Source organism: Hippoglossus hippoglossus, chromosome 10 (genome assembly GCF_009819705.1).
Source record: "Hippoglossus hippoglossus isolate fHipHip1 chromosome 10, fHipHip1.pri, whole genome shotgun sequence".
Taxonomy (NCBI): domain Eukaryota; kingdom Metazoa; phylum Chordata; class Actinopteri; order Pleuronectiformes; family Pleuronectidae; genus Hippoglossus; species Hippoglossus hippoglossus.
Window position 1 is genome coordinate 24,144,133 of NC_047160.1, and position 13,198 is coordinate 24,157,330.

The following is a 13,198-nucleotide window of genomic DNA, read 5'->3' on the forward strand; positions in this document are numbered from 1 at the left end:
TCCTCAACACAATCCATTGCAATTCTAGAACGTTAAGAAACGACTAAGGTGCAATGTTGCAGCTGCGTCTTGTTCTTCTGTAGGAGATCTGAATTTGATCATTTGACAATGTAGCCGGCTCCGCGTGAAAAAGGGAAAACATGTAAACCAGACTTCCCAAATTTGCATTCACCAAGAAATATGCAAACTTCGGCTGATGGGATAGCATCTCTCGTCACGGTAGAACCGGGGACAATTCAAACCACAGGGTTTAACCACTGGAAACAAAGCAGTCTAAATCAGTAATACTATGACTACACTAATACGATAGTAGATTGTGACACAAGATGTACACAAACAGTTCCGGATTCAGTGCAACTTCCTGTTGTCGAAGGTAAATGTGATTAGATGTGAGATAAAAAATTCAAAATTCAAACTGAAAACGAAACAAAAGTTCCAAGAAGCTTCATCTATACTCTACTGGTATTAATGCAGAAAATCAACCCTTGAATTGTAGTGATTTGTAGCGTTAGCGCCACATTCTTCAGGTTTTTGTAGAACTTTTATTCCAAGTGACACAAGATGCAAACACACGGTTTCCTGATTAGTTCACTTGGTTGTTATTTTGATTTTTTATCTCCCAGTATGATTTTAAAGTGCTGGGCTGGGAAGTCGGCTTTTCCCACATTCTTAAAGCAAGTGAACACGTCACTGGTTACCAGCTAAAGTCACATTTGAAATCATGGAAATAAAATGTTCATGATTATTACGAATGTTTTCACAGACACAGAATACAGGAGGGGAACGTTTACCTTTATATTCCAGAGGTGATAATTCAATCACCACAGATCCCACTGCGCAACGAAGAAGAAGAAGAAGAAGAAGAAGAAGAAGATGGACTCACCTGCTGCGTGAGAACTGACGAAGAAGAGGAGGAGGAAGAGGAAGCCGAAGTAGAAGAAGAAGTGGAGGAAGAAGAAGAAGAAGAAGAAGAGGAGGAGGAGGAAGAGGAAAAGGAGGAAGAAGAAGAAGAAGAAGAAGAGCTACGGTTGATACGTCGACGTTGTAGAATTTTCGCGGTGAGTTCTGAAAGTCTGCGCACGTGTAACGATTCATATTTAATTTTTTACAATTCCCCCCCCCCCCCTTTTCGTCAGATTTGACGGTTTCAACAACACTAACGCAGAATTAGAACCAGAATATTTACGTCAGATGGTTTTTTAGAGAAAACGTCGAAAGTCTAACGTTGTGACGCAGAAGTTTCAGGAAGCGTTTTAACTTTAGCCCCGAGATACCGACAAGCTAACTACCGCTAGTTACTAACATAACCTGTCACGTGGACGTCACCACGAACAACAGCGAGGGGAAATATCTCTCACACCTTTTTTAAGGACTTAAAAATATATATATTTGATATGAGCAAGTTACGAGTGATACCATTAAAAGTAGCCAACTTTCTCTTCAACTTTCTTATATATAACACATTTATGTAATGTTCCATTTCATTGTACTCGTTAATGTCTTTGTGTGGAAATGACATTTAACTTCCAATGGTTGGTTTTGGCCTATTCAACTCAAAACACCTTTACTGTAACACATGAAATATCAATATTCAAGCTGAGGCCAATGGACCACGTGACTTCAGAAAGCCTTAAGACATATTCATAGCCTTTTATAATTTGTATTATCAGCTCAGGTCTAATGTTTTTGTCACTCGGTAGCAGTTTATTAGGTACACCTAGCTAGCACTAATGCAGATTCCATTAAGGTTAAAATTAGCTTTTTGTGTGTTTTACAGGAGATTAAATAGATCAATTGTTTCCACCATATTAATATCAAGTAGGGGAGGCCAAATAAACAAATCTGTCTTCGCAATAAAGCTCATCAGCATCAAAAACTGCTTCCTCCATTATGATCATACAGTTGAATCAGCACCTCCCTGGAAGAATTTCCACACAAACTGAAAACAACTCCATTAAAGGGAGGGTGATGTCTTAGACTTAGTTGGTTTTTAGCTCGCTTAATAAATGAAACAAGTGCGTATAATTGTTTTTAGACATTTTGATGAAGGATTGTTCTTATATCGTTATACCTAAAACAAACAGAAAATCCCCAGTACTGCTTTCACAACTCTCTGGCCTTTTGTGATCAATGTGCATCAAGAGGCTCTTCTCTTTTTCTTAATTAGTTAATCCAGCCAATTGCCAAAGCCTCCGGGATGTTTCCATCTGGTGACTCATTTCGAGGTTCCAGAGGATGTTTTGCGCAACTTCTCATGAAGAACTTGCCTGTGGCACCGGGACTGAACGAACCATACGAATATCCGTCTGCTCCGTCAACCTCGACTGGTCCGAGCAAACGTATCTTTGACCAACAAGTGAGAAAAACATTCATACCTGGTAAGTCTCAGAAATAATTTGAATCCAGCTAATAACTTCCAAATTGCTTCCATCCTCCAATTGATAGTTTTTGTATTTTTTTTTGACTAAATTGATCAAACTATATCAGTGTTAATTTGTATCTACCCTTTCTACACGTTTCCTTCTTTCCCCCAAATAAGCTTACGCTCTAAAGCCCACGGTATCGCCTCAAACGCTGATTGACAGATACATGCAAGGTGAGAGCCACGCTGTGAGCCTGCTCCATCAGCTCGCAAAGATTTTGCAGTTCCACCTGGAAATGAAAGAAACGGTGACGACAGGTAAATCTCTTCAACTCTCTCAACCTTATGGATAAACCCTGAACTGGGTGGAAAGATACCATATTGGTGCAGAATCCAGGATTTTGTTTTGTCACTTTCTTTAAAATTAAGAGATTCAAGACAGAGAATAATTCATAATATATGGGTGTGTACAATTTGGTGCAGATCCAATTATATGTTTTTATCTAGATGTACTTTACTGGCTGCACATTTTGACATGGTTCATCCAAAACACTGATCCACATCCAGAACTGAGGATTTGTTTTCAATAAATTCATCCACTCTTGTTTTCTCAGGCAACATCCCAGGGCTCTACTTTGCCTTTTGTGCGGTGATTGATGGCGTTGAGTACAAGACCGGCATGGGAACAACCAAGAAGGATGCCAGGCTGAAGGCAGCGCAGTTGGCTTTGGAGGATCTGCTGCCCACCCTGGGAAGTGTGGAGGCTGGTCTTCCCGAGGCCTCAGGTCTGTGTCCGATGCTGATTGATGAGTGTGTTTCTGTAGCAGATTTAAGATTCTCATTTAGTTTGGGCAAATGTTGACCTCAGTGAAATGTGGAAAGTAGAAAATTCGCGGAGAGGTAAAGCGCCTTGGGTGTGAAATACTTTGAAAGGTATTTTTTTCCTCAGAATCACTCCTCGTTGGAAATAATGGACACTAGTTCTCGAAACAATAATCATATATATATATATATTGTGTGTGTGTGTTGTACATTTTTAACAGCTACTCTTTCCTCAGATGCCCCTCCACTCCTCCCAGTAAGAGAGGAGCCCTCCATCTCTGATGTGTATCCCTGTAGAGCCAATCATGGTAACTGGATTTCCTAAATAGCTCTCTCGCACTGTGACATTGTCCTACATCCTAATGTAAAGTCTTTAAATCATAAGCACAATTCAGTTTCTGAAAGTACGCGCTGACACGGAAAAGGGATTAAAAGACCTCGTCCACTGCAACCACAAAAGTTCGGACGGATTTTATTCTGTTCGCTCAGTATAGCTCTCCATTAAAACACCGAAGAAAATATCCGGATAATTAAGTCTGGACACTTTCTGGAATTTATTCTTTTTACATATGAAGAACGCAGCAGGAGATTGTGTGCAAATAGTCCAAGACATTCAGGTGAGGGGTAGCGTCTCGGAAAATGTCTGGAGCAACTGACTATAACATTTGCATTCTCACATACAGTCCCTCCAGAAAATGTCAGGGAAATCACTGGACACATCTCTCTCTACGTGTCTTTCTCATTCTTGTCTGTCATGAAATCAAATCCTGCTGATTTTATTGTTTGCTCTTCAGAAAGGAGGAATTCTGTCAACCTCCAGTTCCCTCAGGCCGTCAGGGATCAGCTCGCCCAACTGATGAGCAGCCACCTTGAGTTCTCCGCGTGCGCGGGCACCACGGCAGCGTTCATCATTCAGACGTGTAAGTGAGCTCAGCGTAACTGTTTGTTTGGCGTAGTGAAGCCAGATAACTGAGAGGGATCCTGGGTATTTTTTTTACTTGGTAGTACAGGTGTTTCCTGTTGGCTGGCTTGAGAGTAATAAAACACAGGAGACTGTTGACATGTTGGGAAATCCTAGATTTACTATGTAGTCAAATACAACCACACTCGAATTTATTATACAGCCTCAAACGTTACACTACGGTTAGAACAAAGCCTCTCTGACACAGTCCCTGCTGAATTTTGAAGGATTTATGCAACTATTAATGGTATGCGTTAAACTTTGATATAAATATATACACACACACAATAATTAATACTATACAAGAAGCAACACTTGGCTTTTCATGCTTCTTAACGTCTGCTCAGAAACGCAGTACCTTGGCTTCACAGCACTGTAAGACCAAAAATAGAAATACACAAATAAAGCTGAGGCGATGCAGTCTGTTAAATAGTTGTGTCGCTATGAACTAAGTGCTATATACACACACAACTGTCCCCACTTTCTTCTCTCCTCTTTTAGCCAGCGGCTGTGAGGTGGTCGCTCTCGGCACCGGGAACTTCAACACCAAAGAGAGCGGCTCATCGAGTGGACGGATCTTACACGACTCGCATGCAGTTGTTACTGCCAGGAGATCTCTCATGAGGTCAGCCGCAAACACAATCCTGTCCTTGCTTTAGATCTTTGAATTTTGAATTTGATTTCTGAACAAATGTACTGTACTCTTTGTGCTACAGGAAATGAGCATAAAAACTAATTAGCTAGGAGGTGGTTTCATTTAATTCACTTGTTTAGCCAGTATTTAGCTAAAAAACAAATATCAATGATGTGCATATATCAGTAGATATATTGATAAGAATATAGTGAGCATAGTTAATGTGGTTCCACTGATCTGTGGTCATGAAATAATCATCCGGATTTTATCCCGATATTGCATCAGGCGCATATTCCACAAACCCGGGCGGCAAAAACTGAGTGAAAAAAGACTTTGTATCATGGAAAGACGTGTATTTCTGTGCGTTGACCATTAGGGGGCGACGTCAGTATGCGAAGCGGCGTTACGGACACAAAAAAAAGAAAAATCAAGAAGCGCAATATGATAATGAACAGTCTAAAACAGTCTTGCACATAATAGATAAACTATTTAAATAACTAATTTCATCAATGTCTCCCCAAATATCAATATTGCATATCTCCTTTAGCACCTTCCTCTCCTGTGCTGCTGTTTGTGAAATGTGGTCACATCCATGCACATTTGTTGAATGTGCACTTCTCGGCAGTGGCGTAGGTGTATGTTTACACATTCGCAGACCACAGTAGGCCACATATTCTTGTCTCAGAGTGGGTGACTTTCCTGTTGTCGTCGTTGAGCCGACCCCTGGTGCTCTGAGATCACTAGCACTTTTTACAGTTTCCTTTTCAAAGCTTGCTATGTTGTGTTACTGGACTATTAGAGGTGATTAGACAATGATGCAGCACATGAGCGTGTGTATTTCAGGTGTAGCATCACGACGAGCCTGTTCTCATTCTGTGTTGTCAGGTTTCTGTACCGGCACCTGCTGATGTTCTTCAGCAAAACGGCCAATCTGACGGAGAAGTCGGTCTTCCAGCAGAGCGGCAGCGGTGGCCTCCTCAGCCTGAAGAGCGGCATCAGCCTTCACCTATATGTGAATCAACTGCCAAAGGGGGCCGCTCAGATCCCGTCCAGGCTGTTAGTATTTGTGATTATCATGTTCTGGCTACTCGTTAGACACCGGAGATCAAGTTTTGAGGTCATGAGTAGAACCAAATATCAGAAGCGAGGCTCTACTGAGTGCCATTCTAGGTTGGATTTCTTTATTTACCCAATATTGCAGTACAAGTGTAAGTGAGTGAAACACATCTTGCATCACAAACTACTGATAAAGATAAAATATCTTTCCTCAAGCTATTTGGTGATAGTAGTCAGGTCGAAAATTCAAATTCTGGGTAAAGTTGCATGAATATTGATTAAAACTTTTTGGACTCTGCTCTGTGTTCTGTCTCAGGCGTCTGAACCCCCTCTCCATTTCGGCGTGGCAAGTCAACAACGAGATCAGCCTGCACCTGTCAGTGGAGGGCAAGGTGTTGTACCGTTACGCCCGTCATCTACAGGATTTTTAAATGTGGCTGTTGATGCATGATTAATCTTTTGTGCTTTTTTTTTTCAAAGGTGTTCTCAGTTTTCTCATCATCCTTCGACCACTCTCCCTCCACTGTGGTCAGCATGTCCACCACAGACAAGATCACTCAGTGGCAGGTGCTCGGATACCAGGGAGCCCTGCTCAGCCACTTCATCGACCCCATCTACGTCCAGAGCATCCTCATAGGCAAGTGAACACGTCATCACCAATTAACTATTAGGGTTTGTCCACCGCACAGTGAATGTAGAGACAGCCATCATTCTCAAATTCTGTGCCACCTTTTCCTGTGAAGCAAATGGAACATCAGAATCAGTCCAAGGTGGTGTTGGGCGAGATGGTGAAGCTCGACCAGACCTTGTAGCGGAATGAGACTTGCTGATTTGTGCTGGTTGCTGCAGTAGTCAGCCAACAAAATCCCCAACATTAAAGTGATCTGAAAGAAAATTGTGAAGTGTGAAACATATCCTACTCAAGTTTCCATATTACCTTTTTTCTATCTGACTGTGTCCTTTCCTCTTTTCATGATCAGAATGACTTTATGACCCACATTTGGCCACAAGAGAGGGAAACTCCAGAGCCCGTGGTATGGGATGTGTGACAATGTAGAACGTCTTCATTGAATCACTTTTATTTAAAAAAATTAGTTTATTATAATATTTATTTCTACAATAACTTTCAAATCCAGTGATACAAGGTTCTTCACAAAATATAACGCAAAGATTGAAAATCATAGAAAAGCCAGATAAGATACTCAATAAAAATTGTAGTATTTACAGGTGGATTTTTAACCGTCCTTAATTCCTCTATCTAGAGTAAATGTTCTTCAATCCTCACGTTGTATAAAGAAAATCGAGTGTAACCACATTTGCACAAATATACAAAATGTCTATATCTCTTCAGGTGATTCTTGCTGCAGGGATATCCGTGGCATGGAGATGTCTGTGAGCCAGCGGGTGGAAGGGATCACCTCTCAGCTGCCCATGTTCTACTGCATGATGAGGCCCCACATCAGCCTGGCGCCCTCCGTGGCCACTGACAGCAGCGACGGCGGCCAGTTGACCTACGGTATCAACTGGAGCGAGGGAGACGGCTCCCTGGAGGTCGTGGACGGTCTGCAGGGCAAGACCATAGAGGAGTAAGGATTCCTGAACAGGAAGTGGGCATCACAGAGTCAGAATGTGACCGCTCTATTTTTGCATTCAGCTCGCAGGCACATTTGTTGGCAGCTACTTCATATTTGGCAGCACTTTTTTTTTAAATTGTCAAACTGGACATTTTGTGTGTGGATCGAGATTTTCATCACAGCTAATTCTTTTAACTCCCCGTTTCTAGATCTCCCTTCAAGAGTGGATCTGCTCTGGCAAGTCGTCTGTGCAAAGCTGCGATGCTGCACCGCTTCAAGCTGGTGGCCAAAGAAGCCCAGAGACAGGACCTGCTGGCCACGAGCTCCTACAGAGAAGCCAAGGTAACGTCAACAGCCCCACCCCCCCCACACCCCCACACACACTTTGTGTGAAATCATAAGCAAAGTAACAAATTAGTTTCAAATCAACATGCAGTAGGTTGCAGCGGTTTTAATGAGTCAACACACATATTTGGTGTGATTACCATCATCGTTCGTAGTTGCAACCATAGAGTGTATGTAAAGATAGACAACATAAGCGCTAACCCCCCCCCCCCAGTGGGTGATAGTTTAGCTTCATTTTTGTACAACGGGAGGAAGTGGAGCCGCGTCGTCCATCAAAATATACGCTGTATATCCCGTAACTTAACCAGCTCGTACCACATCCTGTGCAAGGATTCATTTGAATTAAATCACCTCTTTTCTTATTTTGTCGCTGAAGAGGATGGCGAAGCCGTACCAGGAGGCAAAGACCATGCTGAGGACGTACCTGTCGCAGCAGGGCTTCGGGTCCTGGCTGGTCAAACTATCGGTTGGGGAGAATTTCAGCATGTAAATAGAAAATCTACCGTCTGGAAGTGACAAATTATGTTCAGTTTGCTAACATACTTACTGTAGGACTTGACCATTATGCTAAGAAGTTTCTGTTGAGGTTTCTAAAGGGATTAAAATAAATCCCTGTCCGTGTTTAAGCAGTTCAGATTTCCAAATGAGGAATTCATATGTTATACATTTGGATAAAATAACCAACTTGCGTTGCAGCTACGAGCCTTTACAACTGTAATAGTTCTGCTTAGTTGATCGTACATTTATCTTTGTTTTTCTACATATACATAGAATGTATATTTGCATTCATTTCAATTATGTTACTGTTAAAAAATAGTATTTTTGCAACTGTGTGAAATAGAAAATGACCTCATTACTTTTGAACTGCACCTTTTTATTATAATAATGAGGCTCAGAAGTATAACAAGTTGTTGTTTCACAAGAGACCCGAGTTTGGTTTCACTTAAGTTAAGTTTTGTGTTTTAATGATTTTCTTTTTCTTTTTCTTTCACACTAAGTGGTTAGATTCAGAACACTTTACATTCTGTATGTGACAAGAAGCTTTGCACAAGAATATAAATAAAAACAAATCCTCTCCAAGTTTAAAATTGTTTATTTATGTTGTGTGATCAGTGACGTCATGAATAAGTCTGAAAATTACACTTATATAATTCAAGGTATCTCTCTAAGAACTATAGACACAAACTGAAGTTTATATAGATCAGACAGTGTAGAAATGCATTAACTTTTGCAAACAATAAGATTAGAGACACAATCTACAGGTTATTTCGATGAACCTTTCACGTGTCGCCATTGTATGAATGGAGGAATGATCGATCTAGTCTAATAAATCTTGAAACTACTGTGTGTGTGTGGCTCGCCTGTGTCAAACGATACCTCTTATCAGCTTCGTGTGTGTGTGTCTGTGTGTGTGTGGCTTGCCTGTCTCAAACAATACCTCTTATCAGCTTCGTGTGTGTGTGTGTGTTAGGTTCAACCTTTACACGACTAGCTGGGCCTGGTGAACCACACAAGCCTGATATTGGCAATCGGTGATCAAGAAGTGCTGATCCGGCCTCTGTTTGGGGTGAAACTCTCGTGTGAAGTGACCATCGCTGATACACAACAAACCCCTGTGTTGATGCACACTGTTGATTTGCCTCACTCTGTTCTTACATATACACACGTACAGGAAATGCTTTGGTTTCCTGTGTATGAAATCCAGCAGTTGATTTACTCTTTTAGTGTCGAGCCGCCTTGTGAATGGAGTTCTAGCCCATTTAGAAGGATTTTTCCAGTGCATGTAGGGAACTGGTGGTGTCCAAGGATCAAGCCTTTCAGCTGTAGGTACAACTCCAGGTTTCATACTATCCTATCTTTAAATGGTGATGCAGAGGGAAAATGTTAATGGCAGCTCTCGGACATAGTCATGTTGGGTTGATGCTAAAACGGTTGTGTGACGTGCTGCATGTTAATTGTTCTTCCTGCTGCAGCTGCTTCATTATGTAAATATGTGATGTCATAAATCCTTTGTGTTTTTCACCGAGAGGCGGAATATTTAGATAATGAAGACAAATGATTGTCCTGTAAAGAGATTCTCCATATCTCCCATTTTGATGGACATCATTATTTCAATATTTCTATGTGTGTCTTTAAAAGCCAATTTAGAGTTTACTTTTCTGTGAAAGGGCCCCAACACATTTTTAGTATTAACATCTTGGCTAATTCTGAATGTTCAATACGTTGTTAGATGCTGTTTTGTATTGTTTACTCTATAATACAGTGTTTTTATTGTTTATTCATATTTTAGCATGCAAATTTTGCAAAGGTGACTCATTTTACTAGTATTTATAACTGAACGATGTTAAACTTACTATTTCAGTGCCTTGAACAGAAGCAGATGTGTAGATAATGTGCCCATGTTGGGTTTTTTTCAGTCACTGAGGTGATACTAGTAAGTTTAGAGATAAACAGGATATGCAACTCTCTTGATGTGGTTAAACAGTGAATTTTGAGACCTGAGCTCTTAGAAGCTGTAGCACCTTCGCTGCGGTGCTGTGAAATAATTACTGCATTCTCGTACATCATGGCTGCATTAAGAACCCGGTGACTTTCTATTTCTGCCGCTTTGTCTGTGACATATACAGGATTATGTGGACAAATAAATCTTTCAAATGTGGCAAAAGTCAGATGACATAAATCAGCATTCATTGATTTTTTTTTTTCCAGTTGTTTGGAGGTATATTGGGCAACTACTATAATAAACTCTGTTTACATTACAAGTGGAAGGATCCAAAGGCTGCAGAAGTGTTTTCCCGTTATCTCCCAGTCTTCCTGATTTAAGATGTAACTTCGACTAGAAGGGCAAATCTGAAAATCTAAGTAGTGTTAACCATTAATTATCTTGATGGTGGCGGACTGCCATGTTATTTCTTCTGCCACAGTTCAACAATGAACCCCCCCAAAAAAACTGACATTTCTAGAAGTAACATGACAGATTTCTAACTTGGTGTTTTGCTGCATCTATGTGCAGCACTATTTGCCACATGTTCGTGCAATCAATCCACAAAGTTGCAATCAATCCACCTCATAGTTCCTGTTGCAGTTCGTGGAACCCCCCCCCCCCCCGCCGCCGCCACTGATTAGGTGATCTGGATCTGCACCTACATGTGATGGGTTCTTCCCTGACACACACACACAGAGTTCTTCCACCACGTTGTGTGGTAATCTGTCCAGTAGTTTTTTTTATTAATCCTGTTTACAACCAAATCAACTTAAATGAAATCATAACCTCCATGCAGAGATAATAAAAGTGAATTAAAAAAAAAAGGCCTGGATTTGCACCAAACTTGAACAGGTTCTCCTCCGGCTGAGACCCGACCTCTCCGTCAAGTTTGGTGATCGACAGTCACAAGTGAAAACCTCCATGGTGGGGATAACTTACCTACTTTCACTGGCTAACCGTGAAGTCAACTTTCCCTTTTGGCAGGTATAGCTTATCATGGTGTGACGGTACAGATTTTTTTTTTTCTTATATGACTTGACAGTGAGATCACTATGACTTCATTTTCCACTCAGGCTTCGTGTGGATGGCTCCACTCGTTTATCTGCCCCAACATTGAGGAAGTTCAGCCTCCTACAGAGGCCACACACTTTCCCCCACATGAGTTATCTTACTGCTAAGGTTAAGAGGGGAACTGTATATTTAACTTACTTAGGATAAATTTAGAAGTAAATGTACTAATCTAGAAGGAAATGTGTTAAAATAAGAATTAAAAAGGTAAAGATAAGATAAAGTTTTCAAAATAAGTAAAGTGTATGAAGAGTAAATGCAAGAAGAAAGAGAACAACTCAATGGAAATAGGTTTTATGTTTGTTTAATTTATATTCGTCCATTTGTGCAATGGCAGCACTCAAACATTCATTAAGTTATACATTCAGGCCTATAGCACCAACACACAGCATATTAAATTAATAATAAATATATAGACATTCAGAGCTGAACTCGAGCTTACGTCACATAACATTCTCATTTAAAATAAACCAAGAACTTTAAAATGCATTTCACAGCCGTTCCGTGGTAAAATGATAAGAATTTTTGCAATAAATGTTAATATTTAAAAAAATTAAACTCTAATTATTCAATATGAATAGTTGGTTTCAAATGCAACATATACCTGAGATCATCCCACTTTACATGTGCAGACACTGAGATACTTTTCCTTCTGACCTCGGAGTCAGTGGCCGCCCGGGCGTCTCGTCTCTGAGATGAGTTTTAGTTCATTATTTGCAGCAGACGTTCTCAGGGCAGCTGATGGAGAAGCTGCGCGTCTCAGTGGGCTGGAGCTGATGAGTTGTCCAGCTCAAGTAGAGATTCCACTTTTTTCAGAAACTCGATGAAACAAGTCTGATCCCATCCCTCACATTCACATCCTGCGGGGGTCGTTGGTGCCTGGGGTGAAAACAACAATTCAGTTTAGGCCATTTGAGCAAATTTCAGGTTTTATTTATTTGCATCTCTACATAAATACTTACAGGGCGTTTTTGTTTGAGCTTGCGTTTGAAGAATTCGATGGCATGTTCTACGTATATCATGGTGCCATTGCATTCCGCCTTGACTGTTCCATTCAGTTCTTTACTGACGCATTCCAGTGCCCTGGCCATGCATTCAACCTGCGTTGGAGAGAGAGAGAGAGAGATGTTTTAGCTTCCTTTTCGCCGTGCGGACTGAGGCAGATTTTGTGGCTCTGTGCAGAGAAGTCGGCAAACAAGCTGTCACAACTGTCTCAACACCTGACGAGCTCATTTCCTGTAGTAGAGGACCTTTTACATGTGGTTTATAAAAAGCTCAACTTGAAAACCCTGAAGCTTCAGCTTTGATGCTGCGGAAAACCCAACGTGGCTTCTGCTCTATTTTTTTTTTTTTCTTTTCTTTTTTGTTCTGACCTAATATTCACAAACACACCAGTCGTTATTATCCACTTTACTACATTACATGCATAATGACATATTCTATTCTATGTATGATTGTATTATTCCATTTTAAAGAACTGCAAATCTTTTTCTTTATACAAAACAAAATACATCCTTACCTTCACATTTGTTGGAGCGTAGAATTTAGATTCAGAATCCTGTAGAAGCAGAAGAAAACATTAGTGTCTATAGCAACTGGTAGAAACATGACAAATATTTGACATTTGGCTTGAAATGACTTACACATTTGACATGATGCTGCATGAAGTGGATTTTGGCGTCCGCTATCGGGAAGTGTCTGGCTTGCAGACAAATAAAGAAAGTAGCAATGCAAAAGGAAATCCCAATAAAGTGCTCCATGTTCAGCTTCAAGGCTCGTCAGTGTGATAAGGAAGTTGTTTAGTGGAGGTGATGTGTTGGTATACTTCTGCTCTGTGCTGCATTGGATTTATATACTGTAGCTGTGGAAAAGGTGGGCTGAATTAGTTGTG

At 40.8% G+C, this 13,198-nt stretch overlaps 1 protein-coding gene across 2 annotated transcripts; it reads left to right on the forward strand.

Annotated features, from left to right (window-relative positions):
• The first annotated feature begins 856 nt into the window (after positions 1-856).
• adad1 (adenosine deaminase domain containing 1 (testis-specific)) lies at positions 857-8,834 on the forward strand. 2 transcript variants are annotated; one of them, XM_034598715.1, is made up of 13 exons: positions 857-1,058; positions 2,168-2,378; positions 2,540-2,680; positions 2,977-3,147; positions 3,421-3,492; positions 3,979-4,104; positions 4,647-4,770; positions 5,665-5,835; positions 6,152-6,227; positions 6,316-6,472; positions 7,187-7,421; positions 7,619-7,751; positions 8,131-8,834. In XM_034598715.1, the coding sequence occupies exons 2-13, from the start codon at positions 2,198-2,200 to the stop codon at positions 8,242-8,244; spliced, it is 1,701 nt and encodes a 566-aa protein (XP_034454606.1). In that variant the 5' UTR covers positions 857-1,058; positions 2,168-2,197; the 3' UTR covers positions 8,245-8,834. The 2 variants fall into 2 exon arrangements, with proteins under 2 accessions (XP_034454606.1, XP_034454604.1); XM_034598713.1 differs by having other exon boundaries at positions 1,021-1,097.
• The last annotated feature ends 4,364 nt before the right edge of the window (positions 8,835-13,198 follow it).